The sequence below is a fragment of the Aphelocoma coerulescens genome, chromosome 1A (assembly GCF_041296385.1).
Source record: "Aphelocoma coerulescens isolate FSJ_1873_10779 chromosome 1A, UR_Acoe_1.0, whole genome shotgun sequence".
NCBI classification, from domain to species: Eukaryota; Metazoa; Chordata; class Aves; order Passeriformes; family Corvidae; genus Aphelocoma; species Aphelocoma coerulescens.
This window is the reverse complement of record NC_091014.1, coordinates 57,057,765-57,074,754: the sequence shown is the minus strand read 5'-3', so window position 1 is coordinate 57,074,754 and position 16,990 is coordinate 57,057,765. Positions and strand designations below refer to the sequence as shown.

Below are 16,990 nucleotides of genomic sequence, written 5' to 3'. Positions count from 1 at the left end.
TGAATGAAGGACAGAATTAAATGGATGAGAATTAGAGGAATTACATTGCTTCTATGCTAAGAAATTAACTCTAAGCCAGGAGGTTTCTTTTTATTTCTGCACTTCAGGATTTTTTTTCTTGCTGTTTCTCTCTGCTCTTCTTTCAAAAGCCTGACATTCAGTTATATGCGTACAAGTAAAACTATAACATCTATTTAGCTAAAAGCTAACACTTAAATGGAGCATTCAAGACAACTGTCAGTTGATTTTCTGTATTGCTGTTAAATGTTTGTGATTAAAATATTTGAAAGGATAATGTACCCTGACAGTTTTCTTTAAAACTACTTCTTTGCTTTTGTTACCTTTTCTGTATCACTGTTCACTTATATTAACAGTGAAAATAAAGCTGGCTTTGTAAATTCTCAAAGTAACTTAATCTGGTCTGAGCAAAAAATCATCATTGTGGAAGGCCAACAGTTAACTAATTTAATGGAAAATTAACTGGAACCTGTCTATATTTTTAAAATTGTGCCTGTACAGAATTAGTTTCAGACATGTGTCTGTCCTTCAGTTCCTTATTTATGTCATTAGTACTAATGACATTGTCATTGTTACCATCATTATTCCCCTGGTTTCAAACTGCTCCTCTATGGATCCAACAACAAGAGCTACCAGGCTGTGCATTTCTGAGTACTGACAAGACATTAGTGCCGTGAATCAACAAGAAGATACAGTCACGATTCATGAGAAAATACGGTATAAATATGAACCTTGGCTATTTATAACAAAACCTTTCATGTGCAGTTCAGACAGTTTTAGTCTTGATGGTTTCTGTGCTTTCTTCCTCTTTCCTGCTATTAAGAAGACAGAAAATGTACCTATTCCTGCAGTAAACTGTTGTTTTTTCACCTCCAGCATTAACCTTATCACTGGTCACTTAGAAGAACCAATGCCCAATCCTATGGATGAAATGACAGAAGAACAAAAAGAGTATGAAGCTATGAAGCTTGTCAACATGTTTGATAAACTTTCCAGGTATTATTATATTATAGTTGCTTTTGAGAGGCAGCTTGTATCCTGGCTCTTTCCTAAGGTCTAGTGCTTCAAAATAGTGCTAGAATCAACTTCTCTGCAGAATTAGGACCACCTTAAATACAGAGGAAAATGTTTAGCACTTCAAAGAAAAGAGTGGTATGTTGCAGGACTTCACAGGAAGCCTCTTTTGGAGAGGATTGGACAGAACTGGGAAGATCTGGTGGTGAGGGACTTGCCTCCTGAATAGATAGGCTGATGGTAATAAAGAGAATTTCTTCTTTTAAAGTATGGGACACAATCCAGGCCCAAGGCAAGTGGGCTTATTTTCCCCAGGTTAATGAGCAGCATCTCGTTGTAACTACTTATGTCTGCTGCTTATACAAAGAACAAATATAGTGTGAAAATAGTTGTTGTCAGAAACAATAAATTGTATAATGGAGCAATTAAAAGGGAATTTACTGTTAAGACTTACTGTGAATTTATTAGGCTAAGTGTGAACTGGATTATAAATCAGCCTTTGTAATTTGTGTTATGTGATAAAGGTAATGCCATGAAAGAAATGGGTACTTCATCTGACATAATGGTGTTACAGTATTGATACAGAGAATTGATCTTCAGTTTATAACTTTCTGTGTACAAAAGAACATAGACCTATGCTGTTATCTCTAGCTTTTTTTTCTCTTTGGCTCAATATGCCTGGAATTTGCTGTTTTTTCTTTCCTCATACTTCTAGCCATACTAGAGTGATTGCTTGTAGGTTTTTTTAGTTCATAAGCAAAGAAAGTTACATTCTTGAGAAAGGCTTATGTAATACTAATTTCCTATTGAACTGAGCTGTAAGAGGTAAATATGTAACTGCATCCATTCTTCAAACTTGGCAAAACTCAGAAATGTGCTTGTTTTGGGAGAGTCTATAGATAGTCAATGAACAAGATCTATTGAGAGGAAATGCAGCAAAACCAGTATTTTTTACATCTCTGTTAAAGATTAGGAATATAGCAAAAGATACAGGAGAATCTGGATTTTACATTAGCTGTCAAAAACTGAATTACAAGCAGGATCAAAAGCAGGGAAGGAACTTAGAACAACTGATCTGAGACTGTCAATGAAGTAATTGGATATTTTTTCACATTATTTGCATGGAAAGCAAGTGTAGTATGTCATAGTCTTCTTAGGAAAGAGAAGGAAATGCAATGCACGTGTAATCCTAATTGAACTCTCTGTAAAATGTAACATTGCTGTGTTAAACTAGAGAATTAAGATGCTGAGCAGCATCAAGGACACCACAATAAAATGACTAAATGGTCTAAAATGTTTTTTGAAAGAAAGATTGAGACTGTGGATAAGCTGAGACTGAGGACAAGTCAGTTGCTGTCACTGCAGCAGTTACACAAAAACTCCCAATGGTTACTGTGGCACAAGAGCCCTTTCAGTTTGGAGGGTCGGAGGCACCTGCTGCAGTGCCTGCCATGGGCTGACAATAACTGAGCAGCTGCTGCCCTGTGTCACCACTTATCCTCTTGGCCAGCAGCATTGCTGTCACCTTGAGCTTTCTGTGCCCCTTACATCCACCTGCAGTTTCTTCTATAGTGCTTACACTGCCTCAGGGCTGGCACTCTTTGCAGTAGGGTTTTTGTTTGTTTAGTATTGGGGTTCTTGTGGGACAGCATTGTTGATGTGACCCCTTTAGGTGCTGTGATAACATGAATAAAGTCATATCACTGTTCTTCCCACACTTCTTGTTTTACTAAAATTTGGGGAGGAGAGAAATGCTGGCAGGAAGGAAAAAGTAAGACTTGGATTAGGGAGGCTGTGGGATGTTTTTCATGAATGTAATTGAGTGCAACTGTGGGCCTTGCAGATGTTAAACAATGTGGGAAATTGCCAGTCTTGTATACAAGAAGGAGTTAGTAACATGCTGATAGCAGTGGGAGTCCCTCCATGGTTTTGGAATAGGACACTTGTGCTGCCTCCAGCTTCAGCCCTTCAGTGCTGAGAGTTTGCAGACTTAAATCTACATGGAATGCACTTCTTACCCTTGGTTTGCCCCCTGCAGATGCAAAGCAGAGGTTGCTTGGTTGGAGTCTTCGGTTGATTCCGGAGTTTGAATCTTGCTTTGAGGCAGAGTGCTCATGGCAGGTTTCCTGCTTCTGCTGCTCTCTGTTGTCATCATAGGAGGGAAAATGTGCCATGAACAGGTTCAGTTTGGTGCAGTGCTTTGTTATAAAGGGGAGGAAGTTGAACAGGAACAAACAGCTTCTTCTCATCTTGAAGTTTATATAACTTTGTGTAACCTGAACAACTTAGAGTAAACTTGTATGATGTACCACAAAACAGGTTTGTTTAGTTCACTGGTATTGTCCCAGAAGTGAAAGATAAGCTTTAAAGAGTTGCCACACTTTTACTGGAGAAAAGTATGAAAAGAAATGTTGAAGGACTGACAAACTTGCTTCCCTCCTGACTGATGAGGATAATCAGGCCAGTCTGTCACTGGGGTACTCCAGATTTGGCTTTGACTGTCTGAGTATCAGAACTCAGAAAACAAATCTGCAAAGCAGTACTACTTCATTGGAAAATTACAGCTTTCATTAGTGGCTGCTGAATGTTTACACTGTACCCTTTGTAAAGGTTTATTGAAGCTCTAAGTACAAAGGGACATCCTTTCCCTAGTTCCATAATATGCCAGTGGATTTTTGCTTTTCAGGTTTCTTTTTATTTTCAGCATTGGCAGTGAAAAATTGAAACTTTTTGAGGTCATGTAAAACTGATTGATGTTTTTGGTCATTTCAGGTCATATTTCTAAAGCTTTTCTATTATTTTAGATTGTTAGTGTTTGGGTCTGTTCATGGGGTAGTTAACCATCAACATGGCTAAATTAAAATTTATTACCCAGTTTTGACTCAAAGTCCTGTAGGAAAGCTGAATATTTTATTGTGAACCTATTTCCCCTGCTCCAGTATTTTAACATAGACTTGGATTCTACAAAAACTTTTATAGAAATTAATATTTTGCTCAAATTTGGCTGGGTGAGATTACTTTTTAAAATAATTAAATATATACAAATGATAAGTATAAATGAACATGAAAAATCTTGATTACTATATTCCTTGGGAGATGTACAGGTTACTTAGGCTGATCCTGGATGCCTGAACTTGGCCCTGATGTAACTCTGTTGGTTTTGTCTTCAAAAAGTGTCTTGCTGGTTCTTTGAGAGTTGTTTGGTGACTGTAAATCAGTGTCCTCTGCACATGATGCACATCTTTGAGCTTTGAAAAACTCCCCACATCTGCAAGGATTTAACTCAGCCTTCCATTTTTTTGTGCAAAACATCCAGTTAGCCACCTTAAGTCAGTGTTGTGTGATATTCTGTCTATATAATAGATTATTGGAGATACTCCGTGTTAATTAAAATGTCTGGAAAAAATGCTAACATTTTTTCTATTATAAATGGTAGGTAGAATTGTATATTAATTGACTAATTTAAAATGTCAGGATGCTTTTTCCAAGCCAACCTTGTATTAATAGCAAGAATCCTTTTGCTGATAAAATGGTCTCCAATTATCGCAGCTCAGGTTTTGTTGTACATTGAACAGAAGTCAACAAAACGAGTAAGAGAACCTGTCTAAATAAGGTACCCTACTCATTAAAACCACAAAATTAATCATCGGATCAATGAAGAAGGCAGTGCTACATCGAGTTTGTTTTTTTTTCTTCCCCTTTCTAATCATAGAACAAAATAATGTTCCCTGAAAGGATCGGAACTATTATGTGGCACTCAATTATAAGGAGGTGAATAGGTCCCCAAGAAGCTGTTTTATCAAAGGGGCAGGCTGGTGTTTACATGATGGCTGTTTGATTACAGACACCATCATTAATTCTGTGTGGCAGTGCTGCCCTGCAGCACAGACAGCAGGCAGGAGAGAGTCACCCTTCCAAACAAGGCAATGATTTTTGAGTCGTTATCAAGCTAAAGGGCAAGCAGGAAGGCAGAACTTGTATGGATATATTTGAAGGGACTCTTGGGAGATCTGAAAGTGGAAGGAGAGAATGCATTTTACCAACTGTTTAATTATGGTGTGTTTCTAAGTACACTTGAATAGAATGCTTTGTTTGCATTAGAAAAATGAGTTGTTGCAAGGTGCATCTGAGTATGTGGAAGGCCACATAAGGATGTTCAAGCATGTATACACACACATTGTATGCTCATATAGATCTTCATGGATACAGAATTCCCACTGCCATCTACTGGGCTGAGGCCAGTGATGTTCTGTGCTATGGATGTGCTATAAACATCCAGTTTCTGGACAGTGAACTGTTCTCTGAGGCTCTGCCTGTCAGTTCCTGCCACTTCCCTTCCCACCTTGTTTCTCCCCATGGACAGTGGCCTCAGGTAGCCTGGGATGTCAAAGCACAGCTGAGGTCTCTAAGCAGCCAGAGCTAAATGGGCAAATTGCTGAGGCTGGCAGGACTGAGACCCTTCCTGCCAGGTAAGGAGCAGCTCTGGGGGCTCTTGGTGGTACTGAAGTTTAGCTGAGTGGTGCCTCTGGCAATCCTACCCAAAATTCTGTTATTTAGCAGAAAGTTGTTCTGATCTTAGGAAGCTGGCTTTGTGGGCAGCCCAGACCTTTTCATCTGTCTCCCTCCCTCTGTCTTTTCCCTCTCTGAAAACCAGGAGTGAGCTTGTGTGGTGTTCAGAGCTTGCAGTCAAGTCATCACTGACAAAAGGATGCTGTGCTCAACACTATTTTAGGACTAGATTATGGTTAGAAACAAAACAGGCTGATCCCTGCTTCTCCTCCTTCTTCCTTTGGTGGCTTAGCATATTTCAGTCTTTGCACAGTTCAGTTTTACTGGGTAGCACTTGCCTGAGAAAGGATGTGTGGAATTCAGCCTCCTAGTGCAGAGAGCAGCAAACCCCTTCCAGCCCTCTTCCATCCTGCTCAGGGACTTGCAAAGCAGGAAGCTCAGGCAGGAGCAGAAAGGTACTTGAGAAACATCCTTGTTATTCCATGCAAGGTGAGCTCAGCCTGGCTCCCATCGTTAAAGCCTAAAGCTAAAGTGGGATGTGAAAGTGAGGCTGGAAAAGGGAAGCCTCAGAGAAAGAGCTTTGCCTTTATAATTGGGAAATGATGAGATAGGACATCTTGACGGTATTTAAAGACACGAGAATTGTTGTGAGGAGAGGGAGGTCCCCACATAAAGGAACCTTGGGACCTTGTTTTCCTGTGTTTCTCTTTCCTTTTTCATGAACAAATTCTTTCTCCTTTATTAACCATTATAATTCATTTATTACCAATTATAAATGGTAAATGGCTAGAAAACAATATGAATCCCTGACTTCTGGCTGCAATATTTAATATTGCAATTTAAGAGTATGCTTTGGGATTTTTAAAGCAAAAATCTAGGATGCTTTCAGCTCAAAGGGCAAGCAGTGGTGATTTTGTTCTTTGTGGCTATATTTTTGCATTTTAGAGGGCACTTGTTTTGTATGATGTTTAAAGTTTGAAAGCCAAAAAGACCATAGATGTATAGGGTGTTTTCTCCGTGGAAAGAAAAGTCTCTGCTATCAGACACAGCTCCAAAGCATTCCAGGTTTGCCTTTGGGGGACCCCTACAGCAGGCAGGGTTCTGGTCCTCTTTGGACACCAGGTTTGCAGTCTTTGTGTCCTGAGCCCTTTCAATTCTGATTTCAGGTATTCTTTTGATCTCTTTTCCACACATCTTCAGCAGATTCTCTACAAGTGCTGTCACTTGGACAGAATCTGCACACTATGGATTGCATTGCCAGAAGGGAGAGGACAGTCCTTAAGTAATGGGAAGCTCTCTCCAGTCTGTTTAAACATAGATCCTGCTCTTCCTCACACACTGAGGGAGAGCCTGGCCTGTGCTCTTTGATCTGGTCTTACAAGCCTCGTCCCCTGGCCTGCAGCTTCCCACCAGACCTGCTCAGCCAAACCACAGCAATTGTTTCTCGTGTGGCATTTGTGAGTTTATCGCCGCAGTATCTGATTGTCACATCGGCACAAACAGCTGCATTTATCTTCCTGGTCTCTCTTGGAGAATTGATTTAACTGCATCTTGACTGTACGGTGTCTGGCATATGCATGCCTTGTGACTCAGATGTTGCCTTTCTTGCTGTTCCTGTGGGTGCATCAAGGTTGGATTGATTGCCAGCTGTGTACAAGGAATTGTTGTCCCTTTTTTCAGCCAAGGTAGTAGTGCAGACCAGGCAGAGAGCTGGGAGGCGCCTTTGCTTCCCCACTGAGCGATGCAGTTTTATTGTCCATGGCTTGGGAAGGTGGTAGATGTATGTTAAACTGACAGTTTTACTGGGCTGCCTTTCAACCACGAGGTAAATTAACATCAAACCTCTGCTCCTGTATTTAAGGTGACTCCTGAATATTTAGAGGTATTTTCTCTTTTTTTTTTTTCAGCATAAAATCAAAATGTTATCTTTGCCCTTACAGCTTTTGCCATAATCCACATATAAATGAGGTGATAAAAAGTAAGGATTAAATAAATCTTTGCTAATACTTTCTGATTGGCTTAATCAATAATTAATCATCTCTTAGATGAGGCTGTAGCTTGTGGAGTAGATATAATTGGATTAACTGCTGAGCAGCCTTTGGAGCTTTGAAGAGATTAAAATGGCTGTAAATCCTGTAATTAAACTGCCACAAACAAAAGCAATAGTATTAGAATCAGTCAGCTTTTTTTAAATGAATCAGCAAGTCCTTAACACACCCCTAGTAGTGGTGTAGGCAGAGTCTGTTCTCTTAACTGATTTATTTCTTTCAACAAGATGAATATGTATCAAATCATTGTTTTAATTGCTTGGGCATATATTAGCCAAAATGGCAGGTGAAATTTTAGGAAGAACTGACTGTCAGAGAACTCTTAGAAGAAAAGCTAGTTTGTGTATCCAAAACAGTGAACCTGCTCCTTGTCTGGAGCCTGTTAAGCACTGACTTTTCATGGTGTCTTTAATTGGCTAAGTAGGTTTGGCCTACATGAATGAAGTCTTTATCTGTCCTGCTCTTCCCCTCCCACCTATTTGGGAAGGTTTTTTTGTGCCTTTTTCTTTAAAACAGAGGGCTTTAGCAGAAATAACTTCCTTTTAGAGGCTCATTATGTACTGAGGCATATACTGTATGTGACTGTATTATAGACATGTGAATTGATATGTGTGCACATGCTAATATGGATTCTCTTTTTAAATCTCTCACAGAGATGAGCTCATAAAGCCAATGGGAGTGCGGCCGGATGGGACAATGGCTCCTTTGGAGGAAGCAGTGAGCCAGTACCATACCAGCAAGCAAGAGAGCTCAGATTCAGACTAAGGCATCACCTGCTTCACTCTCAATTCTCCTCTAATCCACACTTCTCCTTAGAGCCACATCTTTTATCCTCACATTAGCCAGCATCACTTTAACTGTTCTATTATTGGCATATTTAAATGATGGGTCCTGTGCTGTAATGTCTGAATTTTTATTATGTCTCTTTAGAGAACATATCAATTTATTAGTTCATGATCTTTATTAATTTAAAATTAAACGTATTTCAAAGGGATAAAAAGTGAAAGCCTACAGTGTAAAATAAAGTCCACTTTCATTTTCCAGAATCCTGTTTTCTGAACTCTGTAGGTTTTCCCATTCTTGATAATCTTTTGTATTGTCTTGCCAGTCTTCCTCTTTATATAATTGTATTAATGAAGCGTGTTTACTTAATGGCATTAGGAGCAGAAGGTGTTTAGACTTAGAAGGCTGATTGACCTTGGAGGCTGCTGTAGCTGGTATTGAGCAGTGATTTCAAAACTCCCCTTTTTAAAGTGCCCTGGGGTTTCTTACTCTGCTACAAACTTCTCCAGTTAAACTGCTGCTTAAGATTTTAACAATGTGTCAGTGACAGACTGCTTCTAAAACTGCCTTTAAATTGGGAACAAGATGATGTATGTTGTATGTCTTCCCTCCCTCCCTCCCTGGTTAAGACCACACGAATATACCCCCTCCTCCCCTCTTTGGTTAAGTAAAAACATCCTTATTGAAAATGGTGTTCAAGTATTGCACTTAAATGTTGCCATGAATGGGAGAGGACTGGAGTGCATGTGCCAGTGTTTCACTGAATTGGGGCCTACTTTTGGAGATTAACTGCTATGCCTCACTTCAAGGGAAGTCAAACTAATCAACAAAGAAATATTTCCTGTCAGAGAGAACTTAGAAAGCAATGGGATAGAGAATGAGAAGGTGAAAAGGAGAAGAAAGTGTCGCTTTCAATTCTGTACTTTTAAAAACAAAGATTAAAGTTTTAGGCGTGCTGCACTGCTGTTGTTTCCTCTGCCTGCTTGGTTTCTTTCTGTGTGTTTCTTCCAGCATGAATTACATGCACAATAATCCATGCCCTAATTTCTAATTCTTATTTTGTGCAGAAGCTTACACATGCCAGTCACTGGGAATGTTTCAGAGGTTGGTGATGGTTCTCCAGTTTGTTTCTTATGACTTGACACTGGTTCTCTGAACTAAGGAAGTTGTTGTTCAAAAACCCTGTAAAGGGAGGATTTGGTATGAAATTGTGCTGTGGTTGGTCATGTGAGGAGCTTCTACAGATTATAGTAGTCTTCCAAAGAACTGAAAAGAAAACAAATAATGCACTGCTGTCCTCTCAGAAGTTCAGTTAGTGTTTCCAAAGGACACTGCTTGGCCACAGCAATGTCCCTCCTGATACATTTGTAATATGTCATAGCTGTTCTGTATGACTCCAGAAGAGGAAGGGAGCAGTTGTCCAAGAGAAGAAATGTGCTTGGGTGCATCTAAGCTGGGTCTCAAAAATGTAATTCTGGGTTTAACATCATCCACTGACTACTCTGAGCCCAGCACAGGCAAGTATTGTGTGCTCTACAGGTGCAAAGAATCTGTGATCCCTTCCCGAGGAGCAAAACTTCTCCGGCTCTGTTAGTGAGGACCTGTCTTGGTGTCAGCTGGGGCTGTTTTGTGGGGCTGGAGAAGGAGTTGTTTCAGTCATGAGCTTCTGTAGGGGCTTCTTGCTGTAGAGCACTACGTCCAGAGCCTGAAAAAGAGCAAAATCTCAATTGTTGTTTTACAAGCTGTAGAATATCTCCTACAATTAGCTGGCTAAAGAGATTAATAAAACAATAATGGCTCCAGGGACCTCGTTACAAGCAGTGGAGCACAAGGCTCTTGTGGTCTGCCTCTTGTCATTTGCCACAGGGCAGCAACATTTGCAATCAATAGTTCTGTTCAGTTTATCTTGGAAAACAGATGCTTGTAGAAGGTTCTACAGACATGGGATGCTGCTTCAGTTAAGAAGAAAAAAGTGAAGACCAAGCATAGGAGGTTCTGCTTGAATCCTTCAGCTCAAGAGTGGCTGTCACAACTGGATTGCCTGTAGTGCAGGTGAATGTAGATAAATGAGTAACTTGCACTAGTGCAGTGTCCCAGAGCATCCCTTGTTCCAAGGAGATAGTTTGGAAAAGCTGCTGCAGGCTTTTTGGCTTTGATATAACGTAAGTCCAACCTTAGCTGTGCTGAGTGGAGATCTGGGAATGTCTTGGGACAAAGGTCCCTCAAATCAGCAGTGCCTCTGCTTCCTTTTGTGCTGGCTGGTGTTTTCAGAGTAACTGTGCACAGGGTAGGATTTCTCTTGGATGGGAGTCTGGAGAAAAGGGAGGTTTTGGTGGTTAAAAAAAGGAACTCCCTGGAATTTTTTGTGTGCCATGAAATTAGGATTTGCTCCTGAATTTATTTTCAAAGTTGAACCTCCAAAACTGGAGGCTCGGGCAGCTGAGTCTTGCTTAAACCGGCAAACTGGGCAGTGTGGGAAAGGGTCTCTTTGTTCCCCAGCAGAGCAAAGAGGGGCTGCCTCTGGCTCTGAGTGAGTGTGGGACATTCCTGGCTGGCTGACTGACCATGGGAATCTGCTCCAACCTGCAATGTTGTAATACCTGGGAGTCCCAAGCCTGGACAGCAATGAAAGGTCTGCTGCCTCTGCTACCAGGATTTCATCCCACAGGGTATGAGCTATTCTGTATTATATGAAATATCAATATTTAATTATATAAATGCATACTTTTTCCTCCAAAACACTTGAGTAAGAAAATATTGTAATCAGGAGAAAGAACCCTTCTGAGTAAAATGTCAGTAGATTTTCTAGTGGTGACTGTAAAGGTGTTATCCTGTGGGTTTTGGGGACACATACCTTTTGTTCCCATAAAGTCTTCCATAGTCAGTCCCAAATCCAAATCTTGTGTTTCGGTCTTTACTTTGGCAGTCCAAAGGAGCACAGTTCTCATTAAAGCTCATCAATGATTTGGAAACTTTGCTTCTCTTTGTTTCCCATTAGAGTTATGAAACAAAAGATGATGGGAAATTGCTGAAATTTGTCAGAATACTTTGTTCTTTTGCAAAATAATACAGACATATTTGTTTAAATGTTCGTGAAAGCTTCCTGGCAGGTATTCCCAAATGGTAATTGAAACTTCATGTGCCCCAAAAGTGGTTTTTAGGAAAAAGGGTCGTTTACAATCTGTTAAAAATGTTGTGAGAAAATTACCAGAACTTTAAAGAAGGTTGCCAAAGGGGAAAACCACATTAGCTTTGATGTTTTGAATGTACAACATTGTTGTATGTTTGTGTGGCCAAAGTAGAATTTTTACCCTATATCTTGAGTTTTTCAAAGTACCTGAAGAAAAAAAAAAAAAAGAACAACCAGGCAAGAGCACATTTCTCTTACAGTTCTTCAAACTGTAACTTTCCTGTACCTGGGTGAAAAATCAGTTGTCAAAGGTGGCTTTAAGGAAGAGAACATTACAATAAAGCTGTAGCATTAGTGGGTTGCCAAGCACCCTAGTCTGAAAGAGGAAAGTAAACCCCAAAGCACACAAGATCCCAAATCTCCTGAAGGAGCATTCCACAACATTGTACTTCACCTTATTACCACAAAACAGCTAATAAAATCCTGTGCTTTAATAAGGCTGGCTGTAAAAAGACTCTTCCACTGTTCAAACAGTAGAGAGCCAGACTTTGCTGGTCTTTGAACAGCAAGTTAAACAGCTGCCCAGGTCAGATTCTTTTCTGGTCAAGCATGGATAAGCAGTGATTTAGTAGGAGTGCAAAGATGTGGCTCACTTTTAGACAAAAAAAAAAAAAGCAATTCAATCCTACAAATGAAAATCCTTCTTGCATTAACATCTTAGTTACTCACATGAGTAACTAAGTAACTCTGGCCCTTCTGGAAAGTGTCAGGGAACATTTCTTGTTCTCCATGCAAAAACTTTTGCTCATCCAGAAGCTGGTTCTCTCCAAAATACTCTGGTGATGCAATATTTATAGACCAGGAATTTTGGGGGAAATTGATGTACTTTTGGCATTTCCATGTATCCTCCAGCAGTGCCTGGGAAGCAGCTCCCTCAGCACTGGAGGAAGAGCAGGCAGAAGAGTCTGAGAGGGCATCCTAGAACTCCTTCCTGAGCTGTGGTGCCAGCCTGGGGTGAGCTGGGCCAGGGAGCAGAGGTGTCTTGGGAGCCCATCCGCCTTCCCCGGCTGCCTGAGGGAAGCAGGGCAGGCACAAGGCTGCAGGGGGCCCAGGTGGATATGAGGTGTGGAAAAAGGTGGTGGTTGACTACTTGCAGCAAAGCTGAGTGTTTTTCAGGTCTCCTCCCCTCACCACAGCAATGCAGGTGAGTCCTGTTAATCCTCTGCTTTTCCCTGCGGCTCGGCCCCGTGGAAGGCTGTGCCAGCCTCAGGTTATTGCCCTTGGCTGGGAGGGTCGGTCACGCTGTGGCTGTTGCAGGTCAGTCCCTCACGTGGGAGCTGCACTGTGCTGCTGTGCCCTGCTGTCCTCCTTGAGGGCAAGCCCCTCTTCCTTGCTCTGGATGAGTGAGGAGGAGGAGAGAGTCCCACAAGAAGAGACCAAACTAATTTCTTGGGAAGGAGGTGGGAGCAGCCCTGTCTCCTCTCTATGCAACGTTGGAGCCACTTTCAATTCCACCATGAGACAGCTCCGAGGACCAGGCTGACCTGCAGCTACTCCCACCTCAGCGGTCTCTAGCCAGGCTCAAGGACAGCAGATGCAGTCTGTGAAGCAGGGAAAAAACCCCCAAACCCAAATCTGCTCATTGCCACAAGCTATCTTACAGCATCATCTGGCAGCACGTGGGTCAGCTCAGTTCTCTGTCCTGGCTGGGAGCTACAGGGTCCAACAGGACCAGGTAAGTTCCTCGAGCTTTCTCCAGAGCAGGCGGGAGCGCAGATCACTGAGCTGCTGACGTGCCTGGGAATCGATCCCTCTGACAGCATGCCAATCTCGGTGGGGTACCTAGGCATGCTTTCAGAGGCTGGTGGGGAGGGAATTATTCAGACCACCCATCTTAGCTGGCTAAATTACCCTGGTAGTCTCTTCTAACTCCTTTTCCAGTCACGGATGAAAGAGAGGACAATTCAGAGTAAGGCTAATTTGGGTGCACTGAATGACCCTCTGCAGGAGCTTTGCTTTCCCTCCCTCGACTACACAGGGAACCTGGGGAGACCAGCTGGTTACATTTAACTGCTAAATTGGTTGCCAAAAGATGAGTGGTGAGAATTCCTTGCAGTTTTCCCCTTTGCTGTGGACCACACTCTTCCCACAGCAGGATGCTCGCTTGCTCTCTCCTGCAAATTTGGAGACCACTCAGTGCAGTGGGATACAGGCCCCCAGGAGCCACCCCAAGACAAAAGCTGCATCACACCCCTTGGCAGGTACTGTATAACACTGTGTGCAGGATTTCGTGGACTTCCTGCTTAAACAGGTTCTTTAAAGCAGCTTTGCTTATGGGAGCCTGTTTAACATCTTGCCTTGGTATAAGCCAAGTTTTAGATACGTTCTGAAATTTGAAAAACAAAGTGAAACCTCCAGCAAAAATTGTAACTAGAGAGGGACAGATAAGAGAAAGACTTTTAAGTTTGCTCTGAATGTTACAAATGGAGAGGAAGGTAAGGCCATTCAGAATAAACCCTGCTGAGATTGCCCCTTCCTCTTTGCCTGATAAACCCATTAGAAATTAAAAGAAAAGCAGCCAAGATCATCAGGCTTCAGGATATCCATTAGCCCTCTTTTACATTTTAGAGCTCGTAACAGATGCAGACTGTGGGCTTTAGTCCTTGTCTAATCAAAAAGCCCAGTTCTTATTCTAGAAGCTTAAAATACAAGTTTCTGCTGTATAAAAGCCAACAAGTGTAAGAATTCAAACCTGAAACTAAACTACCAGGATTCTCAGGCTTCAGGATTATTTTATGCTCAAGAAGTGATCTTGCCTGGTAAATCACAGTGCTGTGGCACAAAAACCAGTAGTTTATTAGTGTTTTTTTCCTTTTTGAGAAGACACTAGTGGCTGTCTGGATTCCCTCCTGTTTTCTCAGTCCCCAAATGTTCATAACACCCTGTTGGGGAGGAATAATTCCCATCCAAGTTGTAAAACACACTTATAAGTAGATGGGAAAAGCATGAACAGAGCTGTAAAGAAAACAAAACCGCCAGGAACAAGATCTTATTTTGCATGCTTCTCACTGTTGTATTTTTGCCCCAATTAGCATATTTTAAAGACAAGCCTTTTTTAAAAAAAATTCTGCTATCTGCCTGAACTGTTCTCAAGCTTTGAACTTTTTCATCCTTTCTATTGATTATGGCCAAGTGACCCATATTTAAAAAGCATTTACAATAAAATTATAGCACTTTCTTTTGTGCTGCCGGCTTTCCCAGTGAAAAGCTAAAATGTTTTAAAATTGCCACTTTTTGACAGAGGTAATGGCTGTAATATATTTAGTCTCTTCCCCCTTGTTGTGCTTAAAATGGCTATGCTAATAAAGGGCACAGCTGTCGATACTTTATGGCCTGCTGGGGGAAAGAGGGGGAACGAAGGCAAAAAACAGATTGACTGTGTGTCAACAAATGCAGCTGGGAAAGAAAAAAAGAAGCCCCTTGAAGGCCCCTGCAACTTAAAGTCCAAGATAAATGATGTCCCTATGCTTAAAAAAAAAAAAAAAATGGAGGTTGGAATTCAATAAAGGGGAACTGAAAAGGAAACTGCTTAAAACTGAAAGCCTTTTCTCTGCCTCTAGACAGCTTACAAGAGAAATGAGCAAAACTGACCACAGAAAGAGGGTGAGCGGCCAAGAAAGAAAACAAAAGCCTATCCTGGAAAATATATTGCATCAAGGAATTATCTGAAGTGCACTGCGGCCGGCGGGCGGAGCGCGTACAGTTTAATGGAGATGCAACAGCTTTTACTCGCCGCCGCCTTTGGGGAGCAGGCAGCTTTGTGCCCAGGGAGGGAACAGGGCAGCTGGAATTATTCATATCAAAGCAGTAAAAGTGGGGCACAAGGGCAGTGGGGTGATGGTGGCTGTCCCTCCCTGGGGAGCCAGGCTGGGCTGTCCCCATGGCTCCTGCCCTGCCACTGAGACTGACGGCTTGGGGCTGCTCCTGAGGCACGGAGAGAGCAGCAGCAGGGCTGGGAGGGGTGCAGGGATGGGCAGCTGGAATTAATGCAGTGAGGAAATGGCAATATTGGGTGCAAACCCGCAAGAATCAGGCAGTATTCATTCCCCAGGTCATAAGGCAGCTGGTTTGCATGGAGGCAAGTTCCTAACAAAATAACAAGTGGCAGGGAGCCATTTGTTCATTGTCATTTCTTGGACAATTATGGAAGATGAGGGCAGATTTTCCCAGCCTAAGGCAGAACGCCTCTGTAAGTGTGGCTTGTGTTTCCCAGAGGTATCCTGAGAGTATGGGCTGGCTGCACCAGTGCCACCAGAGCTGCTGTATCCACCTGCTGAGAACCAGGGCCCAGGCACTCCCTCTGCCTGTTCTGGGCCTGGAAAGAGGCTTCCTGGAAAATAAACCCTTGGCAGCAGGCAAGGCCAGGAGAGCTGGTGAGCTTGCAAATAGCCTCTGCTTCTGCAGTGGGAGGGGATGTGGTCTGGGGTGGGATGTCCTGCTCTGAGGAACTGTCTGCTCTTCTCTTTTACTTTCCCGCTTCTGTCATTCTTTGCTCCCACCACTTTTTAAATTTATTTTTCATTCGAAGCCTTTTTTTCCTGGTGTGTTGATATTCAAGAACATCTGGAAAAGGTAGTCAAATGGAAAAAAAAGAGTTATCTGCTTTCTCAGTTTCTCAGTTTTTGCGTGTGTGTATGTATTCCCTTTAACCTCTGCAAATTCTGTAAAAATGGGAGGAAGGAAAAAATAAGTAACTGAAGACAAGGTAAAATCAAGAAATTGAAAAAAATCCTGAAATGAAATGAAACAGTCATGTCAAATTTTTTTACTAAAGCAGCAGGACATTGAAATGGCATAGTGAGTTCTCATTTCCTTCTGTAATTGTTTGAAAGAGTTTTAAAAGGCCATAATTTTTACTATTCTTGCTAGATTTCACTTGGTAAAGCTCTTGCACCATTAGAGGTCAATACCTCCCAGTGATTTTGGGATGAACAGTTTGGCTTTGCTTTTCTCCAGAGAGGAGTGGAATTTGGTATGGCTGATGTGCAAGAGGAAAACTGGAAGGTAGCTGTGCCCAAGGACAGAAGAGTTAAGAGATTCCCCTACCCACAACTGGGACTGACTTAGGGAAGCAAACCTCCTTGCCTGTGACAGTGACTCACTGTGTGAGTCCCACTGCTGCTTTGTAGTGGGCAGCTGGGAAAAAACTGAGAAAAAGAAAAGAAACATACCTGAACTCTTGAGTGTGTGATACAACTGATGTGTCCACGGGTGTGGGTTGGGGTGGTTCCACAGGCAAAGGTTCCCCTGCAGCTGGGCTGAAGGTGGGAACACATGAGCCTTGCTGGACAAAGAGGTCATGTTATGAGAAGAAGTAATGCTAAAGTTGGTGTGGCAACTTTACAGCACCTGTAGCACGGCTGTAAAGTAACTCAGCAGTACCTGACCTGGAGCTGCTTTTGGAGAACATTCTCCAAAGGAAAACTTC

The 16,990-nt window shown here is 42.0% G+C and overlaps 1 protein-coding gene and 1 long non-coding RNA gene across 5 annotated transcripts in view; both read left to right on the top strand.

The window, feature by feature from the left end:
• Positions 1–9,332, top strand: part of RIC8B (RIC8 guanine nucleotide exchange factor B) — a 32,584-nt gene extending 23,252 nt beyond the window's left edge. The window contains exons 9-10 of the mRNA XM_069002947.1: positions 895–1,014; positions 8,243–9,332. Of these exons, the coding sequence (XP_068859048.1) occupies positions 895–1,014; positions 8,243–8,354 (232 nt within the window). The 3' untranslated portion in view covers positions 8,355–9,332. The remainder of the gene's footprint in view (positions 1–894; positions 1,015–8,242) is intronic.
• Positions 9,333–12,777: 3,445 nt separating this feature from the next.
• LOC138104724 (uncharacterized) lies at positions 12,778–16,708 on the top strand. 4 transcript variants are annotated; one of them, XR_011148235.1, is made up of 3 exons: positions 12,778–13,237; positions 15,123–15,935; positions 16,519–16,708. It is a non-coding gene; the product is annotated as an uncharacterized lncRNA (long non-coding RNA). The 4 variants fall into 4 exon arrangements; XR_011148234.1 differs by lacking the exon at positions 16,519–16,708 and adding an exon at positions 13,655–13,763 and having other exon boundaries at positions 15,123–16,175; XR_011148232.1 differs by lacking the exon at positions 16,519–16,708 and having other exon boundaries at positions 15,123–16,175.
• Positions 16,709–16,990: the final 282 nt, after the last annotated feature.